The sequence below is a fragment of the Phyllopteryx taeniolatus genome, chromosome 6 (assembly GCF_024500385.1).
Source record: "Phyllopteryx taeniolatus isolate TA_2022b chromosome 6, UOR_Ptae_1.2, whole genome shotgun sequence".
Lineage (NCBI taxonomy): Eukaryota > Metazoa > Chordata > Actinopteri > Syngnathiformes > Syngnathidae > Phyllopteryx > Phyllopteryx taeniolatus.
Window position 1 is genome coordinate 25,664,513 of NC_084507.1, and position 20,991 is coordinate 25,685,503.

General features: G+C 39.6%; 2 protein-coding genes and 1 long non-coding RNA gene across 3 annotated transcripts; 1 reads left to right on the forward strand and 2 right to left on the reverse strand.

Moving 5' to 3' along the window:
* Positions 1-1,344: 1,344 nt before the first annotated feature.
* Positions 1,345-10,526, reverse strand: rab11al (RAB11a, member RAS oncogene family, like). The gene is made up of 5 exons (XM_061775382.1): positions 10,273-10,526; positions 6,449-6,644; positions 5,586-5,779; positions 5,369-5,449; positions 1,345-3,041 (listed from the first exon to the last, which is right to left on the reverse strand). The coding sequence occupies exons 1-5, from the start codon at positions 10,310-10,312 to the stop codon at positions 2,902-2,904; spliced, it is 651 nt and encodes a 216-aa protein (XP_061631366.1). The 5' UTR covers positions 10,313-10,526; the 3' UTR covers positions 1,345-2,901.
* LOC133479003 (uncharacterized) lies at positions 8,363-10,216 on the forward strand. Its single transcript, XR_009788803.1, has 4 exons — positions 8,363-8,495; positions 8,559-8,659; positions 9,975-10,081; positions 10,146-10,216. It is a non-coding gene; the product is annotated as an uncharacterized LOC133479003 (long non-coding RNA).
* Positions 10,527-12,503: 1,977 nt separating the features above from the next.
* rab25b (RAB25, member RAS oncogene family b) lies at positions 12,504-20,574 on the reverse strand. Its single transcript, XM_061775383.1, has 5 exons — positions 20,279-20,574; positions 16,505-16,700; positions 15,789-15,982; positions 14,189-14,269; positions 12,504-12,841 (listed from the first exon to the last, which is right to left on the reverse strand). Exons 1-5 carry the CDS (start codon positions 20,313-20,315, stop codon positions 12,723-12,725), a joined length of 627 nt encoding a protein of 208 aa, XP_061631367.1. The 5' UTR covers positions 20,316-20,574; the 3' UTR covers positions 12,504-12,722.
* Positions 20,575-20,991: the final 417 nt, after the last annotated feature.

A 20,991-nucleotide genomic window follows, 5' to 3' on the forward strand; every position in this document is an offset into this window, starting at 1 on the left:
TTCTGTTTTTCAGTACAGAACAGTAGAACATGAGTTGGATTTTTAACAAAAATACCGCTTTCCAAAAAAGCGGAGAAAACAAGATTTTAATCAAAAGAAACTTGTCAAGAATACCAGTGACTTTGATGCTAATATTTTTTTGCGTTTGTGACTTCTCAAGACAAAAACAAGACCGAGAGACGGCTTTCGATGGCAAATTATATAAGCGACACTGACACAGCGCTTGGCTCAGTTGAACGTCAGTGGCTTTTTTTTTTTTTTATAAATACATGGAGTTCCTCATTTACTCCATGAAATGCAACATCTTTTCTACCTATCGCAACACACTTTCTACTGGCTACCACGACACATACAGTATTCTGTTTATACCATACATTTACATACTCTGTTCAAGTGTCAGGTGCCGAAACTGACTTCCAACGTGTTGGCATTTCTCTCCCTCATAATTGACAGGACAAGTTGGATTCACCACCTAACCTTTATCTTCTACTCGAAAGCTGTGTTGATGTCAAATCCAAAGCGATGCAACGCTGCCATCTACTGGGAACTGTTAGTCATTACAGTGGTAAAAAAAAAAAAAACTTAATTTCATAGACAAACTGGGTAAGACCCTCTTCTAGGGCGACTCGTTGGAAAACATACTTGACATCTAAGTCAGTGGCAGTAAATGGTTAGATTCCAGTTGACAAATAAACACACACATATATACATAGAGGCGGCACGGTGGACGACTGGTTAGAGCCTCAGCCTCACAGTTCTAAGGAGCGGGATTCAATCCCCGGCCCCGCCTGTGTGGCGTTTGCATGTTCTCCCCATGCCTGCGTGGGTTTTCTCCGGGCACTCCGGTTTCCTCCCACATTCCAAAAACATGCATGAACTGGAGACTCTAAATTGCCCGTAGGTGTGCATGTGAGTGCGAATGGTTGTTTGTTTGTATGTGCCCTGCGATTGGCTGGCAACCAGTTCAGGGTGTACCCAGTCTCCTGCCCGATGATAGCTGGGATAGGCTCCAGCATGCCCGCGACCCTAGTGAGGAGAAGCGGCTCAGAAAATGGATGGATGGATGGATATATACATAGAGTTTTTAAGCCTGTCCATGGTCAATTTGACACACAAAATAAGATCAGGGTTGAAATTAAGTGAACTCATCTCAGCGATCAAAATGACAATCTGTCATCAGTGTGGTGAAACATATTGTGTAATTAAACTTTGCATAGACAAAGTCAAATTGAATAACTACAAAGTTAATATTCTCTTTGTGCTCATCGGAAGACAATTCATTCAATTACACTGAATGAAAGAAAGTGCTTTATCTAGAAGCTTGTCAAAAAGACATGAGAGAGCTCTATTACAAATCAGATTTATTTGCACATATGCAGTCCAATATACATTGGATTGTTTGCTTTTCTTAAAAAAAAAAAACATTATCCTACACCACTCAGTTGAAAGACCTGTGAAGGCCAAACAGAACACACACAAACATCGGCTGGTTGTGTGCAATTAAAATCAAGCACATAAAATCCTGTCTGCCTTTATTTAAACTAATAATAAACAAAAATCCCTCCTGCATAAAATATAAGCGAGCGAGAGGGTTGACCTCCACAAGGCAAAAATAAAAAAAATGTCCCGGTTCAGTTAAGACAAAGCAGTAGAACGGTCTTCAGTATTTACTTTAAAATAAGCCTTTGGGGGGGGGGGGGTCGATCCTTTAACGGGACTCTCTGAAGACACGCAAAATAAGCCCCTCCCTTCAAAGAACAATCTTAAGTCTTAAAAAGCCAGACCAGGATCTGACGTTTGCATTAAAAAAACAAAAACGACACTTCACGCCCCTCATGGAGAAGCAGAGGTCCTCGCTAACAAGAAGCGAGGATTTAAAGCAATGCAAATAAAAGGAAAAAATCTAGTGTTGAATAAATATTTCGTGGGGGAAACATTTAGCATTCGGGGGAATTGGTCAAAGTCTTTGGGAACATTCTATTAACAGGAAATTCTGATGTTTGTTGGTGGATGATTAATCTAGTAATCTTAATTTTGACAGAGCTGGGATTGTTAAACTTCATTTGCACCAAATTTTTCTTAATCTCGCCTCCATTTAACCCTATTATGTTTGACTGACTCATTCTAAAGGTATCAAAAATACTACGTGCAGTGGTTTAACTATCAATATGGAAATGGTGTGTAACCATTAGATATAAATAGGGTTGCAAAATTACAGGAATTTTCCATGGGAATTAACAGGAATAAACCAGGAATTGACAAAATAGTGATCCTGACTAAAACAACTACCGTGCATTTTGTACAAGTATATTGATTGATACCTTGACTGACGTGTCCTAACTTCCAAGGTTTTCGTTGTTTTGCAAAATTTTATTTTCTATAGCAATATGACACTGCTGTAGTGAAGTTTTGAAAAAATAAATAAATAAAATAAAACAAACAAAAGTGCAATTTAGGTACTGTCATCCCCTCAACATGGGCAAGGAGAGCTATCTACATACTTCGTATGGATGTCGTCTTATAACAAAACAAATTGTTTATATTTATGATACCTTTCCATTAAATTACACTCAATTTGCTATTAATACCATGGAAAGTTTCCAATTTGGAATATTTCTATAGTTCCCCATCTGAATTGCCCAAGGAAGCTCTCTAGAAATTTTGCAACCCTTCATATAGCCTATACAATGTTTATTGGGATTTTTTTCTTTTGTAATGGGTCAAATTGACCCAGGAACATTATCGCTGTCCCTGAGAAACCAACACAACAGGAGGGTTAAACATCTATATGTCCACTCCCTCTCTACAATAGTCTTGGTGGAGAACCAAAGTGGTTACCTCTCCCCAATTCTTGGTCTTCCCATCCGTCTGTCTGTCAGCATCTAACTGTCTGTGCGCGGCTCAGTTGTTCTGGCAGCAAATGCCCTTGTTGGATGCGTTCTGGGTGGGCTCCACCGTGATGGGCACCACGTTGGAGGCGGGGGAAAAGTCAGAGTCGCTATGTCCCGACATCTGCCGCTGCGACACGATGTTGTAGATGGCTGAGTGTGGACACAGGGGGGGCGAGAGAGAGAGAGAGAGAGAAACAGGAGAGGGTTACGTACATAACGGCGACAAGAATTTTGTGGCATCTTTTTCTGACTTTTTCCCTTTCCTTCTCTTTTTCCCTCTTTCTTTCGATGAGAGCCATTCTTTATTCATGCATCCTTTAGATCTATTCTTCCTTCACAAACATATTTTTCTGCCTGCCTGCCTTCCTTCATTCCCTTCTTGTCCAGAGACACCTTTTTTTTTACCAACATATTTTCCTTCCTTTCCTTCCTTCTTTCTTTCCCGCAGAATGACTTTATATTCTTGTATCCTTCCTTCTTTCCTTTGCTTAAACCTACATTACTGTCATTGTCCTTTTGTTTCTAACCTCCTGCCTTCCTAGCCCTCAGAATCGCCTTTTTTCCTGGCATCTTTTTCTAACGCTATCCTGCATTTCTCCCCTCCTTTCTACTTTCTTCTTCCTTTCCTCCCTACAGACCTGCCTTTTATTCATCCTTACATCCTTCCTTCCTACCTTCGTTTCTGCCTTCCTTTCCCCTCTCCCTCAGACACACTTTTTTATTTGACTAATTTAAAAGAAACAAGTACATAATTTAAAAAAATATACCTACTTTTGTCCCATCCTTTTTGCAATACTTAAGAAAATCTATGAACATAATGGTCTGTTCGTAACTGACATTATTAGTGAGGCATACATTTTGTGGGTATAGTTTGCATAAAACTGATTTTGGTTGCAATTTATTTAGGGTCAAAATATTAGAAACTACCATCACTGCCATGTACAACCCCAATTCCAATGAAGTTGGGACGTTGTGTTAAACAAATAAAAACAGAATACAAGGATTTGCAAATCATGTTCGACCTATATTTAAATGAATTCACTACAAAGACAACATATTTAATGGTCAAACTGATAAACTATTGTTTTTAGCAAATAATCATGAACTTAGAATTTTATGGCTGCAACACGTTCCAAAAAAGCTGGAACAGGGTCATGTTTACCACTGTGTTACATCACCTTTTCTTTTAACAACAGTCAATAAACGTTTGGGAACTGAGGACACTAATTGTTGAAGCTTTGTAGGTGGAATTCTTTCCTATTCTTGCTCGATTTACAGCTTCAGCTGTTCAACAGTCCGGGGTCTCCATTGTCGTATTTTACGCTTCATAATGCGCCACACATTTTCAATGGGAGACTTTTGAACTTTGCGTCCATAACAGTCCGGATGGTTCTTTTCCCCTTTGGCCCGGAGGACACGATGTCCACAATTTCCAAAAACAGTTTGAAGTGTGGACTCGTCAGACCACAGAACACTTTTCATCAGTCCATCTTAGATGAACTCGAACCCAGAGAAGCCGGCGGCGTTTCTGGGTGTTGTTGATAAATGGCTTTTGCTTTGCATAGTAGAGTTTCAAGTTGCACTTACGGATGTAGTGCCAAACTGTATTTACTGGCATTGGTTTTCTGAAGTGTTCCTGAGCCCATGTGGTGATATTTTTCCTTCCTAAATACACACATCACACACATGCTTCCTTTTCATCTCCCAGTGAGCTCATTAATAACGTCAATTGCTACAGGGGCTTGTTTATGCCAATTCTCAAGAGATAAGACTGGATGCTGAAATGGTGCAATGGAAGTTGAGGTATCACAAAGCTCTTAATGGCAGGTGGTGCAAACTTTCAGGCTGATTTGAATCAAGGTGGTCGATTTTAGACACTTTGGGAGGTCATTAAGTCAATTCCAGTTCAGTTCTACGTCATATTTATCCATTGATGTGAACTAATACAAAGCAGGTGCAGAAGGCTAAGAGTGAGAGGTGCTTTGTGGTAGCCTCAGTGCACCCACTGAAGCGAGGTACGATTACGTGTATGTTGCTGCCATCTACAGGCTGATGAGGGATGGTGTATGATACCAGGGAATTTTGATCGATGATTAAAAAAAAAAAAAAAAAAAAAAAAAAAAAAAAAAAAAAAAAAAGCATCATACTTCTGTGCCTGGTACAGTAATTCCCAACCCCGATGTCACCAGGGGTGCCACAGGAAATTATCCAAATTCACTTAAGTGGTCCAAAAATGACCATGATTTAAGATCGTGTTTTAGTTTGGTAAACAGTGAACAATTATTTTTTAAAAAGTAAAGAAATGGCTTCAAGCTGTTTAATGCCACTCGGCACCCCTATATACATAATGACCATGAGACTCATTGCTTGCAAAAAATTGGTATTTGGGCTAGTCGAGGCAATTCATGTAATCTAATTTATAACGCACAAATTGATTTCCAAGTGCTTACAAAATAATTTAACAAATTAAAAGTCACCTGTGAGGATAGTTTGGAAGGCAAGCTCCACATTAGACGAGTCCAAGGCTGACGTCTCCAGGAAAGACAGGCCATGTTTTTCTGTACAGAAAAAACATTAACTCAAGAACTCTCCAATATTTTAAATATTTTAAATGTTACAACACTGACGTTAACAAAGCATTTAGTCCCCCCCAAAAAACTAATGGAACGGCTGAAGAGGATTTCATTTAGATACCTGCAAAGGCCCGGGCCTCGTCGGTGGGAACGGCCCTCAGGTGGCGAAGGTCGCTTTTGTTGCCCACCAGCATGATGACGATGTTGCTGTCTGCGTGGTCCTGCAGCTCCTTTAGCCAGCGTTCGGCATTCTCGTACGTCAGGTGCTTGGCGATGTCGTAGACCAGCAGCGCTCCCACCGCGCCTCGGTAGTACCTGCAAAATAGCAACGATGGGACATTTAGGACAACTATACAGTGTTGCTCAGCTATATGGTTGTTTACATGCTGCGGCCCCACTAAATCACACTTTTTTTTTTTTTTTGGTCTGTCAAAGAAATCCTTGCTATATTGCAAAACATCAGTGGTTCGCAACAATTGTCTGTACCGGTCTCTACCGGGTGATTGAAAAGTAACTCCCTAATTTTATGTACTTGTAAATTTATTTCTGAACTCTAATTCTTCCATGAAATGAACATGAGAAGAAAGTGTATTGCATGGAGTTTTATTTAAAATTCGATATGGGCGCCAGGATTAGCCACCAGTTTCTCAAGCCACCTGGGAACCGCATTAACTGATTTCACAAGGAACTCTTATGGGATGGAAAACATAACTTGTATTCACCCTTCAAGTTCTTCCAAAGTCGTTGGTTTGGGAGAATAGACTTGCTCCTTTAAATCATGGAACATACACAAAACTATTTAGCAAAATATTACAACATACAAATAAATAAGTATTTTAAAATAGGGAGTTACTTTTCAATCACCCTGTATACCGCAGATTTTCACCTACTGCTGGTGGGTACAGAACGTATCCCCCGTGATAAATTGGGGTTCGCTGTAGGCTATTAATGTGATTAAATATCAAATATGTGGATTTCACTTACGCAGAAGTGATGGCCCGGTATCGCTCCTGTCCCGCCGTGTCCCAGATCTGCGCCTTAATGGTTTTGCCCTCCACTTGGATGCTGCGTGTGGCAAACTCCACACCGATAGTGCTCTTGCTCTCCAGGTTAAACTCGTTGCGAGTGAAGCGGGACAGCAGGTTGCTCTTCCCGACGCCCGAGTCACCAATCAGCACCACTAACGGGGGAAAAGGAGGACAATTAGTCTTAGGATCAGCATCAAACTGGACATCACTGTTTAAACAGTGCCTATATAGTGAGTTGGGCATTTTGTAGTTCTCTTTGAAAGTGTAGTGAGTATAGGTTATAGTGCCCTCAATGTATCTGACAATGTTATTCGATTAATCGTTTCAGCCCTAGACAGTGATTACGGAGTAGGGAATGATGAATGCGACTGTTCGGAATCATTCACTCATTCCATACTCCTGAATCACTATGCAGTGATTTTTGTATTCAGTAACATGTTAGTTTATAAACCCAGCAACGGCTGGTAACTCCAAAAACCTTACTGGGGCACTCCTAAGGCAGGGTACTACATTATGTTCCTAGCTGCAATGAATACAAGCAATCTATTTTATTACATAGTAAAGGAAGACATTTCTTAAATGTTCAATAATGAATCATTTAATTCTGTGTTACCAAGTTCCTCATATTCTGATTTTTGTCAAGTGAGTCAGCCTGACACCATACCGCCGTTACGAAAAAGGAAGTTTAATGCTACAGCTTGCAGCAACTGCATTGACAAACAAACCAAGTCATATTTCAACACTGCTGCAATGCGTTAGTCATAGCAATTATGCCATTAAAAGAAATGGGCAGGCAGCTTTATCTCGAAAAGTTATTCAAATTTATCCTGAATGTTGGGTGGAGGAAAATCATCATTAGGCAATCATTAAGACGAGCAATACAATATCTCCGTTACACACCCATTCACAAGCACATTGTTGATGTTTCTGCTGACTATAGACAGACTTTCTTGACAGCGCTTATATCAAAACGTCAATCCTCACACCCATTTATTATTTATGGCAGCCTAGTCGTAAGACTGTGGATGCTCACATGAGCTATGCAGCTAATTCTGGGGAGGATGAACCTGTTTGGTCAGATTAGATCACTTAATGCCTATGGAATCTCCAACAATTTTTCAAATTAAAATGATTAAACGGGTTAAATCAGTTCTTAGTACAACAAATTAAAGCAGCTTTTTATTACAAGCTAGAGAGCTTTTTATTTATTGTTTTTTATCATTGTATTCATTTTTATATTACTCGCATTTTGCTGTAAATGAACAGAAACTAAACTGACATACTGTTAATGTGTTGCAGATAGATACCAAGATCGACTTTTCAGGGTTCTAGCATTGATTCCTGTGGGAACATATTTATACATAAATTACAAAAAATAAAAATAAAAGGCTTTGAAATGCTGTAAATGAACAGAAGCTGCCAGATCGCAAGTTAGATGAACTTTCAGGGTTCTAGCATTAACCCCCGTGGTACACCGTCCGGAAATAGTCTGCTTTTCATAGTATATGCCATTTTATTGTCATTTAGATGCATAGTGACGCATGCTTTTCTGCAAACCAAGAAATCTGGTACTTCCATTTTGGATTTTCCTTAAGTCAAGTTGATTTGTGGCGAGTAAAATTAAAGAAGACAGCAAGGAAGCCTTGGGTTGGACAGCTATGGATAACTTCTTGTGCTGACGATGCCCAAACGGGGTGGAAGTGTGACTCAATGTCGTGCTCGCTCGGCTTGTATCACAGCAAACAGCGAGGTTGCAAAAAAGGAACAAAAGGAGAGGCGGAAAAAGTTAAGAAGCAATAAAACCCAAGGCTGACTGAGACTCTGTCACTACTTTTTTTTTTTTTTTTGCTGAGACCAGTTGGCCTGGAAGCAAATCTCATCTATTTTCTCTGTAACAAAGCTTTTGTATGGCTTTACGCAAACACACACACTTCATGCAGGTATTTCCAGTTTGACAACGCTGGCTTGTTTAAGGCTTGAAAGTTCCTCTTGTTCACTTCAAGGTACAACTATGAATGACTATTTTCATGCTAGCCTGTTCCTTTTAACAACTTTTTTGTGTGTAGGAAGCAGCAGTGATCGTGATGGCATATGAACAAAAGGCATCAAAAAGTCAATTGTTTTCATTATCTGGGAGAAAACACTCAGCACATTCTCAATGATTCCAGTGAGTGAAATGGGACAGGGGCCAAAAGTTAAGATAGTGCTGTGTGTCATGGTGATAGTATGACCTCCCTGGCTTTTACTTAAAAGCAAATGAGCTACCATTCAAAAGTTTGGGGTCACTTTTTTTTTTAAAGCACTATTTTGTTTTTTTAAAACCTTATTAGCAATATCTAGACCTGTGATTCCCAACTTGTGTGCTGTATGAGATAATCAGGTATGCTGCAGGAAATTGTCCAAAAATTATTATTCATCAACTACAAATATAACTATTCATCTACGTCAGCAAAGTATAGAGACAGGCGGAACAATTCAATGCTCTTCTACTAGATGACAATAAAACCTGTGTATCCACTCTTTACGCCTTTTTGTTTGATGGTGTACCATGAGATTTTTTTTCCAATGTAAAATATGTACCTTGGCAGAATAAAGGTTGGGAAATGCTGGCCTAGAATGTATTTCTGATTAATTTTATGCTGGTGTTACAGCAGGCATCCAACATAAGGGCTGTGACAGTTTGGTCTAAGACACAGGAGGTGCTGAAGGAGTGTTTTAATGGAGTATATTTTGATTCGAACATATTTTTTTATATATTATTATTATTTTGTGTATTGTTTGATCTTTACTATGTACAGCACTTTGTTATTGCTGCCTTTTTAAGTGTTCTGTTAAAAAAAAGTTGAGTACATTGATTTAAAAAGTGCTTTTGTTTAAAAAAAAAAAAAAAAAAACATTTCTGAGCAACCCAAACATTTGATCAGTAGTGTATATGTATAAAGCTGTATAAACACTAGCGCTTTTAAAAACAAAACAAAAAATCGATATTGTATTTATGAATAATTGAATGTTATCTTCACATAAAAATACTTTTTCCACAAATAAGGACAGTCTAAGTAACCCGAAACATTTTGAACGACAGTGTATACAGCGTATCTGCAAACACAAGTCCTTTTTTAGAAAAGAAAATCTAGAACATATTTCAGGTTAATGTTATTTTTGAGAATAAAAAAAAACCTGCATTTCTTTTAAAAAGACATTTCGAAGTAACCCTAAGCTTCTGAACGGTGGTATACAGTATCTGTATACATCTATAATAGACACTAGGCATTTCTTGGGAGGGAATAAGGGTGCCCCCAAACTTTTTGAACGGTAGTGTATATGTATTTAAATCTTGAATTTAATTCTGACAGCCTTTATCGTCATTTTTTTGGGAGTGGGGGATACAGATTTAATCATAGACAATTGGGACATGATCTTTGTCTGAAGCCGAGTAATTAGACGCAGCCTAATTATTTCAGTGTACTTTGTTGCGTTTTCAGGGCGTCGGTGTGACTGCCACCACGTCCGAAGATGATGGCGTCGTCGCCGCCCTGTACAAGATGATTCCTCGCCGCAACAGCCGGTTGGCTTAGCTTCACAAAGTGAGGTAATGGTGGAAGTAAAATGGCCCGGGGACGAATGCTTTAAAAGTCAAGCCCTTACCTGTGTAGCAGCAGGTGCCGTCGCCCTAATAGATGTTAAAGTCGTCGGGGAAGACAAGTTGGGCGTCACTTGAGCGCAGGTAAGCTATACGTAGCTAGATAGAAGGGAAAAAGAAAACAAAATGGAGCGACTCACCTTTGAAGAGATAATCATATTCATCTTCCCGGCCCGTCATAGTTTCTCCTCAATCGACGCGCTCACGTTCGTCCAAGTCGAGCGAACTTCTCTGCGACCAGAGAGACGATGACGACAGCAGCGGATGGCAAACGTAGCCGGTCAAACAGCACGTCGTCAGCGGTGATGTCGTCGTCTTCTCTTCCCCCCACGGAAAAAAAAAGGCAAAAGTGTGAACCTAAGTTTGTCGTCGTCTTCCTCGTTCGGTCTCGGCTTTCTTGTCACTAGTTGGCAGTAACAAACCCAAGCGGCGGCGGCAGCAGCAACACGTCACCGGTTCGTTACGCCTCTGCTCGACTCCCATTGGTTGGAGGCCAGCCAACGCATTACGCGCCTCGACGCGATTGGGCCGCCGGCGTGTCACTCGTGATTTGGATTCCTGTGGATGACGTAGGCGGCAAGGCGGTTCTGAGCCTCCCTCAACAGGTGATACGAAGCAGAAGACAGAAGCACAAAGTCAACTCACAATAAACGCAAATATTTTAAGTTTTCTTCAAGTATCTTTACTTTAGGTGAGTATTTATTTTTTTCTTACAACTTTTTACTACTCCATGTAGTGCCTTGATTTTACGAGTGAAATTAGTGCTCCTAAACTCAGTTTACTCGTACGCCCCGCCCCCCCTAAAAAAATATTGTTTCTGAACCCTGGGGGGCAGCACGTTTGAGAACATCTGTGTCCAGATGAAATTGAGGGGATGTCAAAAGGTCAGGATTAAGTTTTGTGGCTTTCAAGAGTGTTGGGATTGACCATAAATAAATACATTTTGACGGTGGCATCCCACTACCATAAATTGTGACCACTGTATTCTGAGCTCTGGGGCTCACCTTTGAGAATATTTGAGTTCAGTTGAAAGTCAAGGGACATCAGAAGGGCATGATTGACCATAAGGAAAATAAGAGTGAGGTCACACATTCTGACGGTTGCGTGCCACTATCACAAATCGTGACCACCATATTCCGAGCCTACTAGTAGACTGCCTATCACGGCATTGTTGCGTGTTGCATTTCCTAACCCCACAAAACCAAACAACTCCTATTTAAAACTTATTGAAAAAGGTTTTATTTCAGAAACTGACAAGTGCCATATGCATTTTACTGCAGCTAGCGTCATCGCCAATGTGGCCAATCACGAGCCCATACTTATTTACATCAGCACGGACTCGTCACTCGTCATCATTTACGTCCTCAAACATCTCAGATTTCTCGTTAACTCGCTTCTAATATAGCTTTGATTATTATGATTGAAAGTGACAGTAAAATATAATATAGTCATTTCATAAAACAATCCAAGAAAAATGATCAGTGATCAGGTCACAAATCATAATCCATACCATTTCAGTGTAATTTTATAGTTATGTAAAAATTCTTGTCTTGGCTGTTTTTCAAGAAATTATTTTCTTGGAGTTGTCTGGTTTTACTATGAAATGATATCAAAGACATCCAAGTTTTTTTCCCCCCAAATCAACCTCCTAATTGTTTACTTTATATCAATTTAAAATACCTTAAATAAAAATAATTCGCTTTAACCTGGAAACCAGAAATTAAACACTCATTTTACTAAATTCACAACAAATGGAGTTGTCTGCTTTTGCATTTGAACTCTTGAAATGGCATTTTTAGAGATTTTATAGCATAATAATTCACAGTTGTATCCGTTACATTTTCTGCATCCTTCATTTCCCCAAAAGAAGACAAACTATTGATGATGTACTTTTCTAAAAAGAAATTATTTAAGATGCTGTTTCATTTTTAAATGTCTAATATAAAATACTATTGTGAACTAAGTCACATTCACAAACTACTTGTAGGCCCAAAATACACAATTTAGGGGGTTACATCATTTCATGTGCAAAAATAATAATTCATTTACCCATATATTCCATGATATTCCAAAAACAAGACTTCATAATAAAGCACAGTTAATATGCAATGGTCAACATTTTGATCACAAATCATTTATTTCAGCAGGAACATAAGCACCTCACATAATTTGTCACTGAGCGAAGCTTTCCCTTTAAAATGTGTATTTAAAAAAAAAACAAAAATGAACATCTTGTAGTTGTATTATTTAAAATACAGCTAACCCAGGAAGTACAGTACAACAGGCAGGATAATGTATTTATTCAGATTTCACCAGCCTGCGCAGGTTCAAATCAGTCTTTTTTTTTTTTTTAAATAAAGGAGGCCACATGTCAGAATCAGAATCATCTTTATTTGCCAAGTATGTCCAAAAAAACACAAGGAATTTGTCTCTGGTAATTGGAGCCGCTCTGGTACGACAACAGACAGTCAATTGACAGAGAACACTTTTGAGACATAAAGACATTGACAAAAACAGTCACTGAGCAATAAAGTCTCATGGCTCGGATCTCCCCCGTCCCCACCGAAGGTCCACGCTTTCCCTCGGAAGCTTAGATGTTCTTGCAGCAAGGTTTCTTCTCCTCGGTGGGTTCCAATCTGGGGGTGTTCAAGGTGACGGCGCTGATGGAGCCTTGCGTCACTTCCTTATTGCTCACCTTCTTGTGAATCTCTACGTCGGGGGAGAAAAATGATCACCGCAAACTAAATAATACACAAAATGATACTTCTTCTTTTTTTAGTTAGCAGTGTTACGCAAAAAAAAAAAAAAAATCCATATGTATTTTGTGGGAAGCTGGTATATAGACCAAGGGTTAGGGTTAGGGTTTAGGTTTAGGGTTGAAATGATAGGTTGGGGTTTACAGTTTGGATTAGTAGGGTTATGCTTGCTATGCGGCTTGGAATGGACAATCTATAAAAAAATTTAAAAATGATTTTAAAAAATGACTGAGCAATTTGATTTATGGATGCCCTGCAATGTTAAACGGCAAGCCTTATAGACTTTTTAGGCTGCACATAGACTATACGGTACTTTATCACTTTTATTAAACCATAAAAGGATAGAGTGACAGTCAAGGAAGAAGCGCGTTGCTACAGAGCGGGGTCATAACGAGAGCGAGAATAACAAAAAAGAGTGGGGAGATGTTGAGAGGTTCAGCCCGCCCTCATTCACTTGAATGTACCTGGCACGCAACGTACATCGCTCGCATGCATTTTGGCGACAATGACCAGAAGCTTCGCTATTTCATCCATGGGTACATATGAAATTATAAATATATATAGTTAAGAATTGTTGTAAAACACAATATGTGTCGTATACTTTATATACTGTATTTGGATTTAAATTTTTGAACCAAGTGATCGGCCACTCATGAAAACTAGTTGCTGAGTTCAGTCAGGTTCGGCTGCGTTGCTCGGTGCGCGGATTAGGGTTATAAATTTGGGATGATGGTTTGGATTAGTGGTTAGGGGAAGGGTAGAGTTAGGGGTTATGGGTGTGGGTTAGGGTACGGTTAAGGTTAGGGCTCAGTGTTAGAGGTTATAGTTTGGGATAAGGGTTAGGTTGAGGTTTGGATTCAAATTAAGGCAAAATGAAGATGATTCTGATTAGGGTTTACAGTTTGGGATGAGGATTTGGGTTCAGGGTTAGGGGCTAGTGGTAGGGTACATTTAGGGTTATGTTGTGGTAAGGGATAAAGGTTAGATGTTAATGAGTTCTGATCCAAGTCCAGATAAAGACGAGTATTGTGATTTTGGCTATTCGTGCCATTAGTGCCCACTTGTATCAACGTAGGGGAGAAAGCCACCACATGAGATGAGAAGTGAAAAAACTTGCGGTGTGTGGCAAACACTTAGAAATGTGCAGTACCGCCACCTGCAGGACTGGAGGGAAACAGCTTTGTCCAGAAAGTCAAATAATTGAGCATGCTTAAGATTATCGGCGGAGGTCTCTACTGACTGATGTTAAGCAGATGTTGAACATATAACGCCAAGATGAAATGAAAGGTACAGCAATTACCTGTTAAGACAGTGTTGAATGCAGCCTCCACGTTCGTTGACGACAAAGCGGAGGTCTCCAGAAACAACAGACCTTGTTTCTCTAGACAAAATAGAAAAAAGATTTTTTTTTATTACTATATACTTTCATTATATATTCAGTGCCTCATAAATGCATTATCAGAATCCGCTTTATTGAACAAGTATTTTACAAGACACAAGGAGTTTGTCTCCGGGAGTTGGAGCCACCATAGTATATGTATGAACTCTTCTTTTCCTTTGGGCTTGTCCCGTTAGGGGTCGCCACAGCGTGTCATCCTTTTCCATGTAAGCCTATCTCCTGCATCCTCCTCTCAAACACCAACTGCCCTCATGTCTTCCCTCACGACACCCATCAACCTTCTCTTTGGTCTTCCTCTAACTCTCTTGCCTGGGAGCTCCATCCTCATCATCCTTCTATCAATATACTGACTCTCTCTCCTCTGAACGTGTCCGAACCATCGAAGTCTGCTCTCTCTAAGTTTCTCTCCAAAACATCGAACCTTGGCTGTCCCTCTGATGAGCTCATCTCTAATTTTATGCAACCTGGTCACTCCGAGAGCGAACCTCAACATCTTCATTTCTGCCACCTCCAGCTCTGCTTCCTGTTGTCTCTTCAGTGCCACTGTCTCTAATCCGTACATCATGGCTGGCCTCACCACTGTTTTATAAACTTTGCCCTTCATCCTAGCAGAGACTCTTCTGTCACATAACACACCTTACACCTTCCTCCGCCCGTTCCAACCTGCTTGGACCCATTTATTCACTTCCTGACCACACTCACCATTGCTCTGGACTGTGGACCCCAAGTACAACCCCAATTCCAATGAAGTTGGGACGTTGTGTTAAACATAAATAAAAACAGAATACAATGATTTGCAAATCATGTTCAACCTATATTTAATTGAATACAATATATTTAATGTTCAAACTGATAAACTTGATTGTTTTTAGCAAATAATCATTAACTTAGAATTTTATGGCTGCAACACGTTCCAAAAAAGCTGGGACAGGTGGCAAAAAAGACTGAGAAAGTTAAGGAATGCTCATCAAACACCTGTTTGAACCTCGCCCCATCTTTGCTTGTGAATGACTGAGCAATTCAGGGGAAGCTCCTTTTCTACCCAATCATGTCACCCACCTGTTCCCAATTAGCCTGTTCACCTGTGGGATGTTCCAAACAGGTGTTTGATGAGCATTCCTCAACTTTCTCAGTCTTTCTTGCCACCTGTCCCAGCTTTTTTGGAACGTGTTGCAGCCATAAAATTCTAATTCTTAACGATTATTTAATAAAAACAATAAAGTTTATCAGTTTGAACATTAAATATCTTGTCTTTGTAGTGTATTCAATTAAATATAGGTTGAACATGATTTGCAAATCATTGTATTCTGTTTTTATGTATGTTTAAAACAACGTCCCAACTTCATTGGAATTGGGGTTGTACATGTAGGCTACTGGAAGTAGTGCAGCCAAGAGAAGCGCTACCAAATGAAGACAGTAGGACTTTTGGGAGTAAATTGATACAATTTCTTGGAAGGAATATTAGAACTACATCATGGACCAAGAACATAATCATCTATACCTGCAAAGTCCTTGGCCTCCTCCGTGGGTACCGACCTCTCCGACTCCAGGTCGGACTTGTTGCCCACCAGCATGACCACGATGTGGGGGTCGGCGTGGTCAAAGAGCTCCTTCAGCCAGCGCTCCACGCTCTCGTAGGTCAGGTGCTTAGTGATGTCGTACACCAGGAGGGCTCCCACCGCACCTCGGTAGTAGCTGTTGGAAGTCATCGATAGGTACGTGTTGTGAGGATAAGTGAACAGTGTTCCCTAACTATATAGTGGTTCATCGTTCGCACCCCCACTATATTGCAGAGTTTTAGATGCCACAAGATGTTGACAAAGCACTACTTTTCTCTAAATGAAGCTCCTCAACACACTTCAACATAGTTCCTTGGCACCAAGGTGCCACAAGCACTACTTTTGTTTAAATTAAGCTCCGCAGCTCACTTCAACATAGTTCCCTAGCACCAAGATGCAGGAAAAGCACTAGTTTTGTTGAAATTAACTTCCTCAACTCACTTTAACATAGTTCCTCAGCACCAAAATGCCACATGATGGCAGAAACCCTAGTTTTGTCTAAATGAAGCTCCTCAGTTCACATTGGGAAACATTGCCCCGTTCCATAGCCAGCCGTGAATAATGCGGGTTGTTTTGCAGGGAACGTGGCGTCAAATGTTTATCCTGAAAACATCACAGAGCACACGCGTGTGTGTTTATGGTGTCAGCAGCGACTCACGCCGATGTGATGGCCCGGTAGCGCTCCAGTCCCGCAGTGTCCCAGATCTGCGCCTTGATGGTGAAGGTGTTGAGCTGCACGGTGCGTGTGCTGAACTCCACGCCGATGGTGGTGCGGCTGTCGTGGTTGAACTCGTTCTTGGTGAAGCGGGACAGCAGGTTGCTCTTGCCCACGCCTGACTCTCCAATCAGAACAACTGAGGAGGCCACAAAAAAAAAACAATACGAAACTGAACCCGTTTATCGCAGGGGATACGTTCCAGATCCGCCCGCCACAGGTGAAAATCCATGATAAAGAGAGATTATATAAAAACGTGTGATGTAGTTTTACCCACATTTAAACTGATTAAAACACATTAACTTGTTAAAACCCACCTTCTACATCTAATTTACAAGTCAACGTAGTGCTATATTTTTTTGGTGCCCGTTCTCACTCTTGTGGAGAAATGGGAAACTAGCATATAACATCACTTAACGGAAAGGAAAGGAAGACTCTCTCGCTTGCCTAGTTCCCCAAATAAGAGGCAAAGCGTGCTCGCTTCCCAGTTGAGGTTGACTGTAAAACTGACATAAAACAAAAGACAAATATTGTATATTTAAACACTAAACTGTTCAACCACCAAACCATATTTCATCCAACAAAATTCTGCTAGCTTAATGCTAACATATAATGCCAAACGCCATAGACCGGTTAACGGACATTAGCATGTTACACAACACTAAATTCGGACTTGCCTGTATGCTGTAAAAGCACGTAAGGCTCACTTACTCACTTCAAAAATGTGCGATATAGCGGTGGAACATTATTCTTTACATTCAATTACAGTGAAGCATACTTTTTTTTTTATATATATAAATATCTCAACTGATTTATTACAGTTTTCAGATTTATTATTATTATTATACAACTGGGCAGAGGGAAGTCTGGGCGTCCCTACTAAAGCTACTGCCCCAGCGACCCGACCTCGGAAATGCAGTAGAAAATGGATGGATGATTTTTTTTTTATGTTAACATGCTCAGATGACACTTTTGTATCTTTGATGTTGAACTTGAGGAATAAACTACTTTGGCTGTTTTGGAGGTCACCGTTCACTCTGCGGTAGCCATGTCTCTTCCCCTCCCCTGCAGACCTGGTAATAATGCCACTTTTTCCACTAGCGTCCTCCACTACTCAGTAACCACTTGTGCAAACAACAGCCACCATCCCCAGTGTGTGGGCAAGCATGAAGCTTTCTGCCACAATGGACTGTTGATTCTCAGGAATTTTTTTTATTTTTTATTTTTTTATACTTGACGGTATTACGTTACAATTTTTCCCCTTTTGGTTGTTTTAGCAGGAAAAGCAATAATTGCACAATCCGGCATAATCTCAGGGGTACAATTTAATAGAGGAAACATCATTTTTAAGTGATTCATTGAATTTGTGTGGTTATTTAGAGAATGACTATTGTTGGATTTGACTACCCTTTTGGCTTGTTTGTGGCCATTTTTCATTCCGAGAGTACATAGTCTACAATAAAAAATAATTTTAAAAAGTTTTTTAAAATTGCTTTAACTGCATAAAGTTTTGAACATTGTTATCATTAGTATACAATATTCATCCCTTTTCATTTTATAACCCTTTAAATTCCAGTTTGTTTGCACAATGGGCCGGTTGTAAAACAATTTCAAAAATCAACTTTTACATATTCTAAGTACAATATCACCGTTTTTTTTTCTTGTATTGCTAATAGTACAGTCTTTCTACTTCTGTCACTTATTAAATAACAATGTAATTGTTCTCCATGATCAGAAGAGCATATCGCCACTTTTTAAAATCTAAATTGTGTCCTTTTTGGGCCACTGGAGTGCAGTAAGCCATTAAACACACCTCTTTCGGAAACTAAGAACATTATATGAAATTTCTTCGTGGTCCAAAAATAAACAAATGATAAAATTTGGTAGAAAATGTAAATATATATATATATATATATATATATATATTATATATAGTTCTATATAGTTTTATATAGTTTTATATTCTTTTACATTTGCATGAACACAGCCAAATGTTATTTATGTATTTATTTTTTTTCTTAAATAAAGGAAGCGCAGTGGATACAAATGGCCAGCACAAAGACCACAGGGTTAAGGGGCTTTCGAGAGGATGCAGGAAAAAAAAGACTTTTCCCAGATGATCATATTTTGTGATATTCTAAGGCCGACGCCCAGCAGCTGGTCTGCTTCAATGGATGCAAACACTTCCTGGAGTCAGCTGGAATAACACATTTGTTTTTATTTTCTCCACTAAACGGCTGCTGCCCATTTTTTGATAAGCACCTTGGAAAATTAATCATGCCACTGTAATAAATACGTAATAAAACTGTAATACCACAAATTTATTTTTGACATTTCAATTCACACTAAGAATTACAGTGGAACATACCATGAAAGACATACGTAGTAGCTCAATAACACTATTGTTACAGTATGTAATTACACTGTAATATTTATGCAATAGCTGTGTAATGCCGAAAATGAACATTGAGTCAAAACCCACATAGTAATGAATCAATGTAGAAAGTAATATGAAAGAAAGACAGTAAATCAATAACACGACTGCAATAACTATTCAAGAAAACTGTTACAAATATGTAGTAACTGTGTAATGCCACTCATGAACAGTTTGTTTCAAATCACACATACCAGTAGTGAAAAAAAAAATCACTGCAGAGAAAACATTTAAATGATGCCAGAAATAGACAAGGAAGTAGCTATGTCTAATCTGCATTTTCCATTATTATACTGCAATATAGTTTCACTTTTAGAGTTAGAGTTTGTTACGTTGACTTTTATATTATCAAAGTTTAAAGTGTTACAATTAGTGTTAGGGTAAGGGGGTTAGGATAGGTTACTTTCACTTAAACTAGGGTAAAGGTGTTAGGATTAGTTATTTTAGCCAGGCTTTGGGTTAGTTACTTTAACAATGTTTTCCGCTACTAGCAGGGGATAGGGACTGCCCCCTGCCACAAATAGAAAAAATCCACAAGTAATTGCCTATAGATGCCACAAGATCATCATTGCAAATCACTTTTTTTTCCTGTTCAGCATAGTTCCATGGCACCTAGATGCCACAAGGTGTTGCCAAAGTAATATTTTTACATTAGACATGGCCATGGCCTGAGCACAAAAACAGTGAATAGTATTTCCCTAAAATCAGTGAAAAGGTACATTCGCTAAGGTTAGGGTTTGATATTTATTACAAATTAGCTGACTTTGGGGGTTGGAGTTAGGGTTTGTCTTAGTTCCATTTTAGCTAACGTTAGCCTGAGTTACTTTAATTTTAGATAGGGTTAGTTAATTTTATTTTAAATTGATTTAGGGTTAATTACTAGTTTTTTTTTGGCTGTTTGCCTATTAAGGAACTGGCAATTTAAATTTTATATTAAAAATAAAACAAGGTGCCTTTTTCAGCAATAAAAGTAATGTATGACATCCAAGCTGTTTTGTCAAAAACGGGAGTTCGATTTAGCAGTCTATTTTGGCCCTTTGCACATGCCAACACAGCTAATAATTGGACGAAAATGCCATTTTGAGGGTACTTATATGCCCTGGAGATACAACGTCCTCTTTTTTCAATATGGAACGCACACTGGAAGTGTGTCATGCAGATAGACGAGTCTGCCAAGCTGATCATAAACAAGGAAGTGTGCATGGACAGACAAAGTTGTACTCTAAAGCTGCGCAGTAATCCTTTTGGAATGCTCCCTTCACGACAAGAACAAATGTACTCACCCTTGAAGACAAAATTGTAGGCCTCGTCCGAGCCCATGTTGTGTCCATCCACTGCTTTCCTTGTCTCCACGTCTTCTTCTTACTTCTTCTTCTTCGAAGAAAACTGACTCAGTCGGCAACCGGCCGCCACCTTACAACCTACGGGTCCTTCTCAGGTCAGAGGACGGAAACCAGCCGGTTTTGGCACACGAGCAGCCTTGCCAGCCTTCCTGCTTTCCTGCCTGCTGGCTTAGTTTTCAGGCTCGCAGCGGTGAGACATGTTGAGTGCGTATCCAGGTCAGGGAGGGGCCAGACTGCTGTAATGGGGCTGTGGCACTATCAGGTAGGGGAGGACCGCAGGTGGAAAGCCCGGTTTCAGTCATACGCCCCCTGCTGGTGCGACTGGAAGGAAGTCAATACCGTGTACTGTACTCTCACCAGCGACAACTTAGCTACTCTTATCCACTCTTGTCATTTATCCACCCATACTTTTCATCAATTTTCAGTAGTGCTTTACCTCATTAGATTAGATTTTTAAAATGTTTTATTCCATGACAATAATGTTGCAATAATATTACACAAATCTCCCCCCCCCCCCCAAGAAACAGTCTGAATCTTATGAGAAAGAATAAAGGAATAAAGTCGTATTTTTGGGGGGGAGGAAATAAGTCGGAATATTGGATGGATAAAGTGAAAAAAAGTTTTTGTTTTTTTTCTCCTATTCTCAATCTTAC